A 14,132-nucleotide genomic window follows, 5' to 3' on the forward strand; every position below is an offset into this window, starting at 1 on the left:
TGCCCACATTAGTATTGCTGGAAACATCTGGAGAAGTACTCATAAACTTATTCAAAGATGATTGGATAAGCTTGGGAAGACCCCACTTGCAATTTATGATCTTTTTCTTTGTTTTCATCTCCAATATTTTCTTATGCTCATCACGAAGAAATGCTAGCTCAGTTGGAACAATGACTACTGAAAAAGCAGGCTGTGGTTTTAGCTGGGATGGAATTAGTTTTGGAGCAAATGGAATAAATGCTTCTTCTGATCTCTGAATATCTAATGGTAAGCCCCAGGTTTTCTGAAGGTTTTTCTGTATAACATACCTTTCGAGGTTCTCTCTTACTTTATCATCAATGAAAGTTGTTTCCATACCCACAGGCTCTATTTTAGCTACACTTGACTTGATTGCTGGAGGCACAGGTGGCCCTTTAGGAATCATCATTTCCACTGATTTTTCATAAAGAGTTGGAAGCCCCCAGAGACAGAAAATCATTTTATGCTTTAGGTTCAGCTCCAAGCGCTCAACTGAATCCTGTTCAGTAAAAGCTATACATAATGAACGTGGCTTTTTGCATCCTTCACCAGGTGCGATAATCTTTCCTAATGGCATCTTTGACTTGGAAGGATAATTTTCTTTATAAAATTCTTTTACCATTTCTGGCAAACAATGCATTTTAATTTCTAGATGCAATTTTCTTAAGCACACATCTAGCTTATCGGTATATTCTTGTTTGAAGTTGGCAAGAACAGCCACTTCTGCTGTTTTGCTTGGCTTTGTGTTTTTGCTACCTTTTTTATGTTGTAAAGACAATTTCTCTCTTTTGTTCATCTGTAAAGGAATTCTAATCTTATTTCTTATATCAATATTGCTGGGCCCCATCCTATTGGTTCTCTTTACTTCTGGCTGTAGCACAAGATCTTTCCTTGATAGAGAAAGAGCCATGAAGTTTCTTAACGAAGACCGAATAAGTGTTGGGAGACCCCATTTGTGATTTATTATCTTCTTCTTCGTATTGAGTTCCAATAATTTCCTATGCTCTTTACTTGGAAATGCTAGTTCAGTTGGAGCAACAAGTACCCCAAAGCTCGGCTGTGGATTTAGTTGGGATGGAATCAGTTTTGGAGCAGGCGGAATAAATGTTTCTGCTGATATTTGAATCTGCAGTGGTAAACCCCAGTTCTGTTGCAGTTTTTTCTGTGTAAGGTGCCATTCTAGTCTGTCCCTAATATCACATTCAATGAATGTTCTTTCCATACCCACAGGCTCTATTTTAGCTCCACTTGCTTTGTTTGCTGGAGGCACAGGTGGTCCTATAGCAATCATCATTTCCACAGATTCATCATACAGAGTTTCAAGTCCCCAAAGATGGATAATTCGTCTGTGCTTTAAGTTCAGCTCTAAGTGATCAATGGCATCTTGTTCAACAAATAGTAAGCACCATGGTCTTTGTTTTTGATATCCTTCACTAGCAACAGTAAGTTTTGGTAATGCTTTTCTTGATGCTGCAGGGTAAGCATTTGTATAATATTCCTGCACAACATCAGGTAAGTAATGTACTTTAATATCGAGAGCTTGCTTTAACAAGCACATATTTAGTTTATCTTTACATTCTGGTTTGAGGTTGGCAAAATCTGAAAAAGCACTTATCTTAAAGTTTGCTTTTTTATAAACTTTCTGGCAATGTAGTGAAGGTAACTTTCTTTTTTTGTGTTTCATAATCATTTTGGAATTAAGATCTATGTCAATGTTGGTAAATGTTTTGCTATCTTTCATGATTTCTGACTGGAGCAAGCGATCTTGCACCAATGGAGGTGGAGCCATGAAGTCCCTCAGGGATGACTGAATAAGATTTGGGAGCCCCCATTTCTGATTTCTGATCTTTTTCTTTGTATTCACTTCCAATCTTTTTCTATGTTCAGCACTTATGAAAGCTAGATCGGCTGATGTAACAACTATAACATAAATACAACGTGGTTTTAGCTGGGAGGGAACCAGTTTTGGAGCAGATGGAATGAATGTATCAATTGATTTCTGAATATGTAATGGTAAGCCCCAGTTGTTCTCGAGTTTTTTCTGTGTAATGTGCCAATCCAATTTGTCTCTAGCTTCACCTTCAATGAAAGCTGTTTCCATACCCACAGGTTCTATTTGAAATCCACTTGATTTAATTACTGGGGACATATTTGGTCCTTTAGGAATCATCATTTCAACTGACATTTCATACAGTGTGTCAAGTATCCAGAGATGCATAATCTGTTTGTGCTTTAAGTTCAACTCTAAACGATCAACAGCATTCTCTTCAATAAAAGGTATATGCAACAATCTTGGCTTTTTGAATCCTTCACCAGGTATTAGCCTTGGAAGAAGTTTCTTTAATGGTGATGGATAGGTATTTTTGTATAACAATGTTACCAGTTCTGGCAAATGGTGCATTTTAATTTCTAGATTTTGCTTTATTAAACACACTTCTAATTTATTCTTCTGTTCTGGTTTGAGACCAGCAAAGACAGCTACTTTGTTTGATATTTTGCTGTTGCTACCTCTTCCATATTGTGGCAACAAAAAATCTCCTCGAATGTGCAGTGGAAATGTGCCTTCAGGAAACACATTACTGTTTTCTTTTTCACTGTGAGTGTTGCTCAATATGTTTGTTTCTTTAATTATTTCAGTTTGTAGCACGAGATCCTTCATTGATGGAGCAGGAGCCATAAAATTATTCAAAGACGACAGAATAAGCTTAGGAAGGCCCCATTTACGATTGACAGTTCTCTTCTTTAGATTGAACTCCAGTATATTTTTATGTTCTTCGTGAAGGAATGGCAGCTCAGTCGGGGCAAAGACAATCACAAAATTAGGCTGGGGATTTAACTTGGATAGTATTAGTTTTGGAGCAGGTGGAATGAATGCTTTTTGTGATCTTTGAATATGTACTGGTAACCCCCACTTTTGCTGAAGTTTCTTCCGTGTAATGTGTCTTTCAAGATCTTTTCGAACTTCATTATCAGATAAATTAATTTCCATACCTACAGGCTCTATTTGAGCTCCAATCACCTTGATTGCTGGGGGCACAGGTGGTCCTTTCAGAATCATCATTTCCATTGATTCATCATACAGAGTTTCAAGTCCCCAGAGATAGTTAATCTGTTTGTGCTTTAAATTGAGCTCTAAGTGAGCAACAATATCCTGTTCAATAAAAGGTATATACAGTGCTCTTGGCTTTTTGAATCCATTTCTCGGTACAGTAAGCTTTGGTACTGATTTCTTTGACTCTGGAAGATAACTGGTTTTATAGAACTCCTTCACCATATCTGGAAAATAGTCCATGCGAATTTCTAGACATTGCTTTATCAAACATACATCTACTTTATTTTTATCTTCTGGTTTGAGAGGAGCAAAAACAAATATTTCACCTAATTTGGCTGTTTTTGATTTCCTTCTACCTCTTTCATATTTTGCTGAGGACAACTTTTCTCTTTTTGGTTGTTCAAATGTTTTTTGTGGATAACTAGTTTTATAATTCTCTCCTATTTCAATGTTATTTGCCTTTGATTTCCTTCTTGCCATGATTTCTGACTGCATTATATCATTCATTGATGGTGTAGGAGCCATAAAATCTCTTAAAGATGACTGAATAGAGTTCGGAAGACCCCATCTATGATTGATGATCTTTTTCCTTGTATTCAACTCCAATGTTTTATTAATTTCAACATCTACAAATGGCAGCTCACATGGAGTAATGACCACAATGAAATCAGCTTGTGTGTTGAGCTGTGATGGAACCAACTTTGGAGCAACTGGAATGAATGCTTCTACTGACTTCTGATAAAACAATGGTAAACCCCAATTGTGCTGAAGTTTTTTTTGAGTAATATGCCATTCTAATTTACCTCTGGCTTTCTTACCAATGAAAGCGGTTTCCATGGGTACAGGCTCTATTTGACCTCTATTTGCTTTGATTGCTGGAAGCACAGGTGGAGCTTTGGAAATCATTATTTCCATTGATTCTTCATGCAGAGTTTGAAATCCCCAGAGATGGGAAATGTGTTTGTTCTTCAAGTTCATTTCCAAGTAATCAATAGCAGCCTGTTCAAAAAATGGTATATATCCTGGCCTTGTTTTTTTAAAACCTTCACCACGTGCAAAAAGTTTTGCTAAAGTTTTTTTTGGTGCTGGGGGATATATATTTTGGTAGAATTCTTGTACAATTGCTGGCAAATTATCCAGTTTTATTTCTAGACTTTGTTTTGTTAAACACATATTTAACTGATCTTTATGTTCTGATTTTAGGCGAGCAATCACAGGCAACATTCCTTTTCTGTTTTCTTTCTTGATTTTGATAGCTTCTTCACACTGTGGTGCAGAAAATGTTCCTGCCTTGAGTTGTACAAACATGTTTTGTAAACAAACTGTTTTAAACTTACTATTTAGCAATGCCTCATTTTCTGCTGATATTTCTAATTGTGGCTTGATACTTTTTACTGATGGAGCATGAGGCATAAAACTCTCTAATGACAAATAAACAACCTTAGGGAGACCCCACCGATGATTTATGATCCGTTTCTTTACATTCAGCTCTAATTTTTTTTTACTCTCAGCAGCTAGAAATGCAGGCTCAATTGGAACAATATTTGTATCAAAATCAGGCTGCGGGTTGACCTGTGAGGCAACTAGCTTTGGAGCAAAAGGAATGAATGCCTCTTGTGATCTTTGAATATGTAATGGTAAACTCCAGTTGTGTTGAAGTTTTTTCTCTGTAATGTGCCATTCTAAAATCATCCTGGCTTCATTAGAAATGAAATATGTTTTTACAGCTATAGGCACTATTTTAGCATCAGTTGCCTTGATTGCTGGAGGAACAGGTAGTCCCTTAGAAATCATCATCTCTAATGACTTGTCATGTAGAGTTTCAAGTCCCCAGAATTGGGAAATCTGTTTGTGCTTTAAATTCAGCTCCAAGCGATCTACTGCATCCTGTTCAATAAAAGGTATATAACATGGTCGCAATTTCTTATAACGTCTACCAAGTGCAATTAATTTTGGTAAGCTTTTCTTTGATTCTAAAGGATATGTGACTTTGTACATCTCCTTTACTATATCAGGGGGATAATCCATTTTAATTTCCAAGCATATGTTTAGTTTATCTTGAGATTCTATCTTGTTCAGTTCAGTCTTTTCCCCACTATTATGTTTTCGTAATAGCAATTTTTGGGTGTGTTGTAATATATCCTTATGAGAATCAGTGTTACTGGACAATGTTTTGCTTCCTTTTCGAATGTCTGAATGTGCAATCGGATCTTTTATTAAACTAGAATCGATAAAATTAATTAAAGATTTCTGAACAACATTGGGAAGGAGACCCCTTTTATGATTGATGATTTTCTTCTTCATATTGATCTCCAACATTTTCTTATGTTTATCGCTTCTGAATGCCAGTTCAGTTAGAACAACTACTACGTGCAAATAAGGCTGTGGATTTAGCTGGGAATAAATCAATGTTGGAGCAGGTGGAATGAATGCATCTCTTGATCTCTGAATTTCTGTTGGTATGCCCCAGTTAAGCTGAAGTTTTTTCTGCGTAATGTGTCGTTCCAGATTGATCCTGACATTATCTTCAAGGAAAACTGTTTCTATACCAATAGGCTCTATTTCAGCTGTACATGTCTTGATTGGTGGAGGTATTGGTGGTGCTTTAGGAATCATTTCCAATGATTTTTCATATGAAGTTGGAAATCCCCACAAACTTGAAATAAGCTTTTGTTTTAAGTTTAACTCCAAACGATCAACAGCATCATGTTCCATAAAAGGTATATACAGTGGTCTTGGTTTTTTATATCCTTTCCCAACTCTAATTGACGTTGGTAAATGTTTATTTGATGCTAGAGAATAGGAATGTTTATACGATTCCATTACGAGATTTGGTAAACAATCTACGTTAATTTCAACATATTGTTTCGTTAAGCACATAATTAATTTATTTTTGTCTTCTGGCTTGAAGTTGGTAACAACAGATGCCTCTCTTAAATTGTTTGCTTTTCCTTTCCTACCACCTCTTTCAGGTTGTGATGGAAACATGTTTTCTCTTCCATTCTGAGGCAATTCTTTCTGACGGGGAATGATTTTAAAAGGATATGGCGTATTAGTTTTATTGGACACTGAATAATTTCGATCAATGTTTTCTGACTGCAGTCGTGCCGCAACCATGAAATCAGCTAAAGATTGCTGGACAAGCCTGGGGAGGCCCCACTTATTGTTTATTATTCTACTCTTTTCATTTCTTTCTATAATGTTTTTATGTTCTACAGTTATGAATGGCAATTCGGTGGTGACAACTGTATCAATTAGATTTAGCTGTGAAGGAATCAATTTAGGCGATGATGAAGTGAATACTTCTGTTGATCTCTGAAAATTTGAGGATAAATCCTTGTTGTGTTGGAGGTTTTTCTGTGTAATGTGCAATTCAAGACGGTCTCTCGTTTTGTTATCAATGAAAGTTGAGTCCACGCCGACTGGCATATCAATTTCTTTAATAATAACTTCAAAGGATTTTACTTTGACTTCAGTTGCAGTAGTTGTTGGTCTCATTTCAAGGTGAGCTACCTGATCATAATACAGCAGTGGTGTTTCAACCTCTTCAGTTTTAATTTCAACTGAATCTTCTTTGAGGGCATAGACTGGCAATTTCTGTATTCCAACAGATTGTTGAACGAGAGGGGTACTTCTGCAGCCTTGAGTTATCTTTCTTTCCAAATTTAATTTTAGGCGAGTGGCCTGCCTTTCATTGAATGTTGAGACTTCCAACTTCATTATGGTCGCATTAGCAGAATCTGGGGAGTTAACTGCCTTGACTGATATTGGTCTCCATTGTTGCGTTCCAATCCTCTTTTGCAGATTGAATTCCAAGTCATAAACTTCATTTTCAGTAAGGCTGAATGTTTTTATTTCCTTCATTTTAAGTTCAATAGATGAATTTTGAGGTAAAGGTGATAGTAGAGGCATCATCATTGAAAGTGACTTCCTTTGAATGTATGGCAATCCCCACAGACTTTCTAATGCCATCTGAGCAGCATTCAGCTCAAGGGTTCTAACCTGGTTCTCAGGTAATTTTGGAACAACAGTAGGTATCATTTGATAAAGCAAATTTTCCATTTGCCGAATTTTTCCAATCATTCCCTGATTTCTTTTAACAATTTCCAACTCTTCAGTAACTGGTGGTAAAACAAAATGAAGATTTTTTCTGAGCTGAAGTAACTCAAATTTTTCAACATTTTCTTTTGTCAAAAAAGCAACTTTTTGAATGCATGGGTAAACATGAAAATTGGTATTGTTCACCTTTGCATACCTTTCATGTTCTTCCAAATGGTAGATATCAGACAAAGGAAGCTGGTTTGAATCTGGCAAGACTGTTCCTTGAAGACCATTGCAGTACCTGTTGTTTATAAAATCATTCTGTACTGGCACTCTTTTGATTTTGTCAATTATCACTCTTGAGGCAAGCAAGGTCTGGCCTGTTGGAGATGATGGACAAGCGGATGACATCCAACCTGATGTTTCTATTTCAGCAATGGTCTCAAATAGAGAGAAATGTGTGTTTCCCGTTAAAGTAGTCAAGTTAGTACTTGTAGACCAAGATGTTTCAGATGACCATTGAGTGTCTGAATAATGAGCAAAAGAGGAACAACCATCGCTACTGCAGGATGAAATGGTTTCAAAACAGAGTGTAGACACTGGAGTAAGTGGATTACAAACCTGGGTTTTTAATGTAGAGTAAGGCACCAGTTTCACTACATTAACATATGGTATTTTTCTCAATGTACTGTATGAACTTTTTGTGGTTTGTGTACGGTAACTGAGAGATGACTCAGGAATTGATAATCGTGGGCCTGCCATTTTGGCATTCTCGCCAAGTGTTACCTTTGACATAATTATTTCATCCTTTCTAAATCCCGATGGTGATGCAGAATATCTTTCATACTCATAGCTACTGTATTCAGTTTCTTTCACTGCGGTGTTAATTCGTGATGATCCTGAAATTTTCTTGTCCAATGATTTACTAGTAACAGTACACTGTTCATCAGTACTTGTCCATGTAACACTAGGAGTTGTTCTCCATATTTCTTCTGAAGAAAACTGGTCAGATGTGTTTGTTCCAACCGAAGTGTGCTTTCTGAACAAATTTTGTTTGAAGCATTTTTCCTTAGAGTCTGATGAGGCTAGCCAGTCTTTTCCCCCACCTTTTAAAGCACTATACTGAGAAGCTGATCTGGACTTTTTGTAACTTAATTTTTCATTTGCAATTGAACCAAATGAATGAATAGATGTGTTCTTGAAGCAATCACAACCGTGATGATCACAAAAAGGTATCTCAAAGGAATTTTCATTTACTGATTTTTCATTCAGACCTTTGGATTCTTCAAACTCTGAGTTGACAAACTCTTCTGTTACATTACGTTGTTTTCTGTTTATTTATAACACATACAAGTCAATACACAAAAATTAATTGTACTCTATCAATATATTTTAAGAACAAAACATTGTCATACAGGCAATTCTTTTTCATAAATATACATTTTAAAAGTACAATGATACCATTTAGCATTTTGTCAATCATGATTCACTGTCTAGGAGTTACATTTTCAGATCTGTATTTGATAACCGAAAAGACAGAAAATACAGGGGATGATTTTCATATTTGGCAGACTTTGGGTGGGTGAAGTGATCAGGATGCCTGCTTGATGTCTCCAGAGACGACTTAACCATTTTCATAGTTGAGATTCATTTGAATTGGCAAGCTGCCCACGGGTTTCCAGTGTTGATGAGCAGCTCACCGATTGGGAGGGCAGGATAGCTGGTGCTCTAACATTTATTTAAAGCGTGCTTGCACCTTTTAAAGTAAGTATATTTTTTTCATTGGTGTTGATTCGGAGATGATATTTTTAAATTTTTTTTCATAAGGTTGACTACCAGGGCACCCAATGGCCGCGATTTTACAAACCTTGGCTTATGGGGGGAGTCACAGTACACACGGAGATCCTCTTCCCTTCTCATGAGTGGAAGAGACCTTCCCAGGAGATCAACACAGCCTGGTTGCACATTGCAGAGGAGGCACAAGCAGGGATGTGATCAGGAGAACCTGGGTGCACCGCCACAAATGTTTCAATGATCTCAGTAGATCACGAAATGTTTGAACAAAGCCGCACTCAATCTCATCCTGCTGGGCGCGACTCATCACATCCTCATCACTCTAGCTTCCTTACCCTATTCTTTCACATCCTTACTCACCTCCACCCATCCCTCTCTCATCATCATAGGCAGTCCCTCAGAATAGAGGAAAACTTGCTTCCACTTTTAGCATGAGTTCTTAGGTGGCTGCACAATCCAATACGAGAACCACAGTCTCTGTCTCAGGTGGGACAAATAGTCGTTGAGGGAAGGGGTGGGTGGGACAGATTTGCCGCACGCTCTTTCTGCTGCCTGCGCTTGATTTATGCATGCTCTCAACAATGAGACTCGAGGTGCTCAGCGCCCCCCGGATGCACTTCTTTCACTTCGGGCAGTCTTTGGCCAGGTGTCAGTGGGGATGTTGCACTTTATCAGGGAGGCTTTGAGGGTGTCCTTGTAACGTTTCCGCTGCCCTCCTTTGGCTCGTTTGCCATGAAAGAATTCAGAGTGGAGCGCTTGCTTTGGGAGTCTCGTGTCTGGCATGCGAACTATGTGGGCGGCCCAGTGGAGCTGATCAAGTGTGGTCAGTGCTTCAATGCTGGGGATGTTGGCCTGGACGAGGATGCTAACGTTGGTGCATCTGTCCTCCCAGGGGATTTGTAGGATCTTGCGGAGACATCGTTGGTGGTATTTCTCCAGTGACTTGAGGTGTCTACTGTACATGGTCCATGTTTCTGAGCCATACAGGAGGGTGGGTATTACTACAACCCTGTAGACCATGAGCTTGGTGGCAGTTTTGAGGGCCTGGTCTCGTTGTCAATGCCTGCTCTTGTTGATAGGAGGCTTCCGAGATAGGGGAAGTTGTCCAGGGCCACGCCGTAGATCTTGTTGACTGGAGGGTAGTGCTGTGCGGCGAGGACAGGCTGGTGGCCGACCTTTGTCTTACTGATGTTTAGCGTAAGTCCCATGCTTTCGTATGCCTCAGTAAATACGACCCTCTCTATCTATATTATCACATCCACATCTCACTAGCTACCCCGCACACGCGCCCTCATTCTAGTGTAATCATACCAATTAACAACACACAAGCGTAGGCACTTGGACGTTTTATGCAATAGTCATGTAAAGTTTCTATTACTGTGGGTGTCAAACATTGAAATCTTTAGTTTCAATACTTGCCTTCTTGGAAAGATTTGTGTGTAGCTTTGAAAGTGGCTTAATGTGTTGCAGTGAATGGTGAGACATAACAGTACCCCCTGCAATGTTTATGAGTGCTAAAGGAATGGCTTGGGTATTGTAGGGATGCTTTATGGTGTCAGTGTGGGGTGGTGCAAACCTGGCATATCATGTGGCAGCCAGGGTGTACAGCATCAAGTGAAGTAAATCTGGCCAGGGTGAGACCATCCCTGGCTTCCCGAGCAGCAATGTGCTTTGGTGTTGATGCCCTTGTATCAGTTGATTGCGGAGAAGGTTGGTGTTGTTGTTCTTGCTGCTGGTGTGTCTGGTGCTGTTGGTGTTGGAGCTGATCATGGTGGGATTATGAGGACCAAGGTGAGACAGTTTCAAGGGCACCCATGCTGATGGAATAGAAACATAGAAAATAGGTGCAGGAATAGCTATTCGGCCCTTCGAGCCTGCACCACCATTCAATAGGATCATGGCTGATCATTCACCTCCGTACCCCTTTCCTGCTTTCTCTCCATACCCCTTGATCCCTTTAGCTGTAAGGGCCATATCTAACTCCCTCTTCAATATTTCTAATGAACTTGCATCAACAACTCTCTGCGGTAGAGAATGCCACAGGTTAACAACTCTCTGAGTGAAGAAGTTTCTCCTCAGGTCGGTCGTAAATGGCTTACCCCTTATCCTTAGACTGTGACCCCTGGTTTTAGACTCCCCCAACATCGGGAACATTCTTCCTGCATCTAACCTGTCCAGTCCCGTCAGAATTTTATGTTTCGATGAGATCCCCTCTCATTCTTCTAAACTCCAGTGAATACAGGCCCAGTCGATCCAGTCTCTTCTCATATGTCAGTCCTGCCATCCCGGGAATCAGTCTGGTGAACCTTCGCTGCACTCCCTCAATAACAAGAACGTCCTTCCTCAGATTAGGAGACCAAAACTGAACACAATATTCCAGGTGAGGCCTCACCAAGGCCCTGTACAACTGCAGTAAGACCTCCCTGCTCCTATAGTCAAATCCCCTAGCTATGAAGGCCAACATGCCATTTGCCTTCTTCACCACCTGCTGTACCTGCATGCCAACCTTCAATGACTGATATACCATAACACTCAGGTCTCGTTGCATCTTCCCTTTTCCTAATCTGCCGCCATTCACATAACATTTTACCTTCATGTTTTTGCCACCAAAGCGAATAACCTCACATTTATCCACATTATACTGCATCTGCCATGCATTTGCCACTAACCTAACCTGTCCAAGTCACCCTGCAGCCTCTTAGCATCCTCTTCACAGCTCACACTGCCACCCAGCTTAGTGTCATCTGCAAACTTGGAGATATTACTCTCAATTCCTTCCTCTAAATCATTGATGTATATTGTAAATAGCTGGGGTCCGAGCACTGAGCCCTGCGGCACCCCACTAGTCACTGCCTGCCATTCTGAAAAGGATGGTTAGTAAAGTAGAGATGACAGAAGCAATCTGTAAATGGTGGGAGAGGTAATGAGGTTAGACTGGATGGAGACTTGTGTAAACCTGAATCTGTAATGGATATGCAGTTTGGAGAAGGTAGTGGTTATTTCGATCAGCTGGGAGCTTTGACTTGACATTTGAATCTGACAACCCATCAGTTAATTTAATGACCATTGATCTCCCGCCTCAGCTTCACAGACGAGATCTAGGCACAGAGGGAAAGTGGTGGGCGACCTGTCAAATCCAAAAAGCTGGGAAAAAAACCATTGATAAGTGGCTGTAAACAAGCCACTGATAATTTTAATTGGCTTCCCCCGGTGCTGAGTGTTGAGTCTGCTCAGCGCCGACAGACCTGAAATTTGAGAAAGGCACGTAGCGACGGGTTCATAGTGGGGTCCGGACCCACTGGGGAAAAAAAATACTTTCCTAACCGACTCCACCACCGATTGCGCCCGCTGACTCCCTGCAAAATCCAGCACCTTGATACGGCAACTAAAGATGTTAGTGGAGCATATCAGGTCCAGGAAAAAGGACCTTGATCCTTTGGATGGCAGGCACACGTCCCGACAACTCAGCCAACAGGCCTGCAAAGAGGAGGCTGATCATGTGAATGCCTACAGAATAATTCCAAGGACCTGACTGCACAGGCTGATGGAGAGAACCCTCCTAAAGAGGCACTGTTCCTCTAAGTACCAGCATAGAAATTGACATTTCACATGGTATGGATAGTGAGTTCGAGGATCTTGCATTGGATAATTCACTGAGCACAAGTGAGTAGCACCTGGAGCATCGACATAGGACAGCACTGGAGTGAAAAAAACACAGCCCAGCTCTGCTGAAAAGGACAACAATGCAGACTTAAAGAACCCAGCGTAGGGTGGGGTTGGGGGGGGGGATGCATGTAGTGTGGGGGGGGGGAAATGAGTGTCGGGGGGAGGGCATGAGTGTGGGGGGGGGGGGGAATACGTGTGGGTGGGGATACGTGTGGGGGGGGGAATACGTGTGGGGGGGGGGAATACGTGTGGGGGGGGAAATACGTGTGGGGGGGGAAATACGTGTGGGGGGGGAAATACGTGTGGGGGGGGGAAATACGTGTGGGGGGGGAAATACGTGTGGGGGGGGAAATACGTGTGGGGGGGGAAATACGTGTGGGGGGGAAATACGTGTGGGGGGGGAAATACGTGTGGGGGGGGAAATACGTGTGGGGGGGGAAATACGTGTGGGGGGGGAAATACGTGTGGGGGGGGAAATACGTGTGGGGGGGGAAATACGTGTGGGGGGGGAAATACGTGTGGGGGGGGAAACACGTGTGGGGGGGGAAACACGTGTGGGGGGGGAAACACGTGTGGGGGGGGAAACACGTGTGGGGGGGGAAACACGTGTGGGGGGGAAACACGTGTGGGGGGGAAACACGTGTGGGGGGGGAAACACGTGTGGGGGGGAAATACGTGTGGGGGGGGAAATACGTGTGGGGGGGGAAATACGTGTGAGGGGGGAATACGTGTGAGGGGGGAATACGTGTGAGGGGGGAATACGTGTGAGGGGGGAGGAAGGCGAATGCGTGTGTGGGAGGGAGGGAGGGATGTGTGCGTGGGAGGCGCGTGCGGCGGGGGAGGAGAGAGAGGTGAGGTGGAGGATGAGGAGAGAGAGGTGAGGTGGGGGAGGGGAGAGGAGGAGGAGGGGTGGGGGAGGGGAGGAGGAGGGGAGAGAGGTGAGGTGAGGTGAGGTGGGGTGGGGTGGGTGAGGTAGGGGGGAGGAGAGAGAGGTGAGGTGGGGGAGGAGGAGGGAGAGGTGAGGTGGTGGAGGAGGAGGGAGAGGTGAGGAGGAGGGAGAGTTAAGGTGGGGGGAGAGGTAAGGTGGGGGGAGAGGTAAGGTGGGGGGAGAGGTAAGGTGGGGGGAGAGGTAAGGTGGGGGGGAGAGGTAAGGTGGGGGGGAGAGGTAAGGTGGGGGGGAGAGGTAAGGTGGGGGGGAGAGGTAAGGTGGGGGGGAGAGGTAAGGTGGGGGGGAGAGGTAAGGTGGGGGGAGAGGTAAGGTGGGGGGAGAGGTAAGGTGGGGGGGGGGGAGAGGTAAGGTGGGGGGGGGGGGAGAGGTAAGGTGGGGGGGGGGGAGGGTAAGGTGGGGGGGGGGGAGAGGTAAGGTGGGGGAGGAGGAGGGAGAGGTGAGGAGGGAGAGGTGAGGTGGGGAAGGAGGAGTGGTGGGGTGGGGGTGGGAGGAGGAGGGGAGGGGTGGGGAGGAGGAGGAGGAGGGGTGGGGTGGGGGAGGGAGGAGGAGGAGGAGGAGGAGTGGGGTGGGTGAGGTGTGAGAGGGGAGGAGGAGGAGGGGTGGGAGAGGGGA

The 14,132-nt window shown here is 42.6% G+C and overlaps 1 protein-coding gene across 6 annotated transcripts in view; it reads right to left on the minus strand.

The window, feature by feature from the left end:
• Positions 1–14,132, minus strand: part of LOC139274999 (uncharacterized) — a 209,864-nt gene that overhangs the window by 133,592 nt on the left and 62,140 nt on the right. Inside the window, exon 4 of one of the 6 annotated variants that reach the window (XM_070891830.1) lies at positions 8,386–8,441. The exons of 4 other annotated variants lie outside the window; for them this stretch is intronic. In XM_070891830.1, the coding sequence (XP_070747931.1) occupies positions 8,386–8,441 (56 nt within the window). Of the gene's footprint in view, positions 1–8,385; positions 8,442–8,532; positions 10,723–14,132 lie in introns of those variants that run through there. One more of the 6 variants, XM_070891831.1, reaches the window with a different exon arrangement.

This window comes from Pristiophorus japonicus, chromosome 10 (genome assembly GCF_044704955.1).
Source record: "Pristiophorus japonicus isolate sPriJap1 chromosome 10, sPriJap1.hap1, whole genome shotgun sequence".
Taxonomy (NCBI): Eukaryota; Metazoa; Chordata; class Chondrichthyes; family Pristiophoridae; genus Pristiophorus; species Pristiophorus japonicus.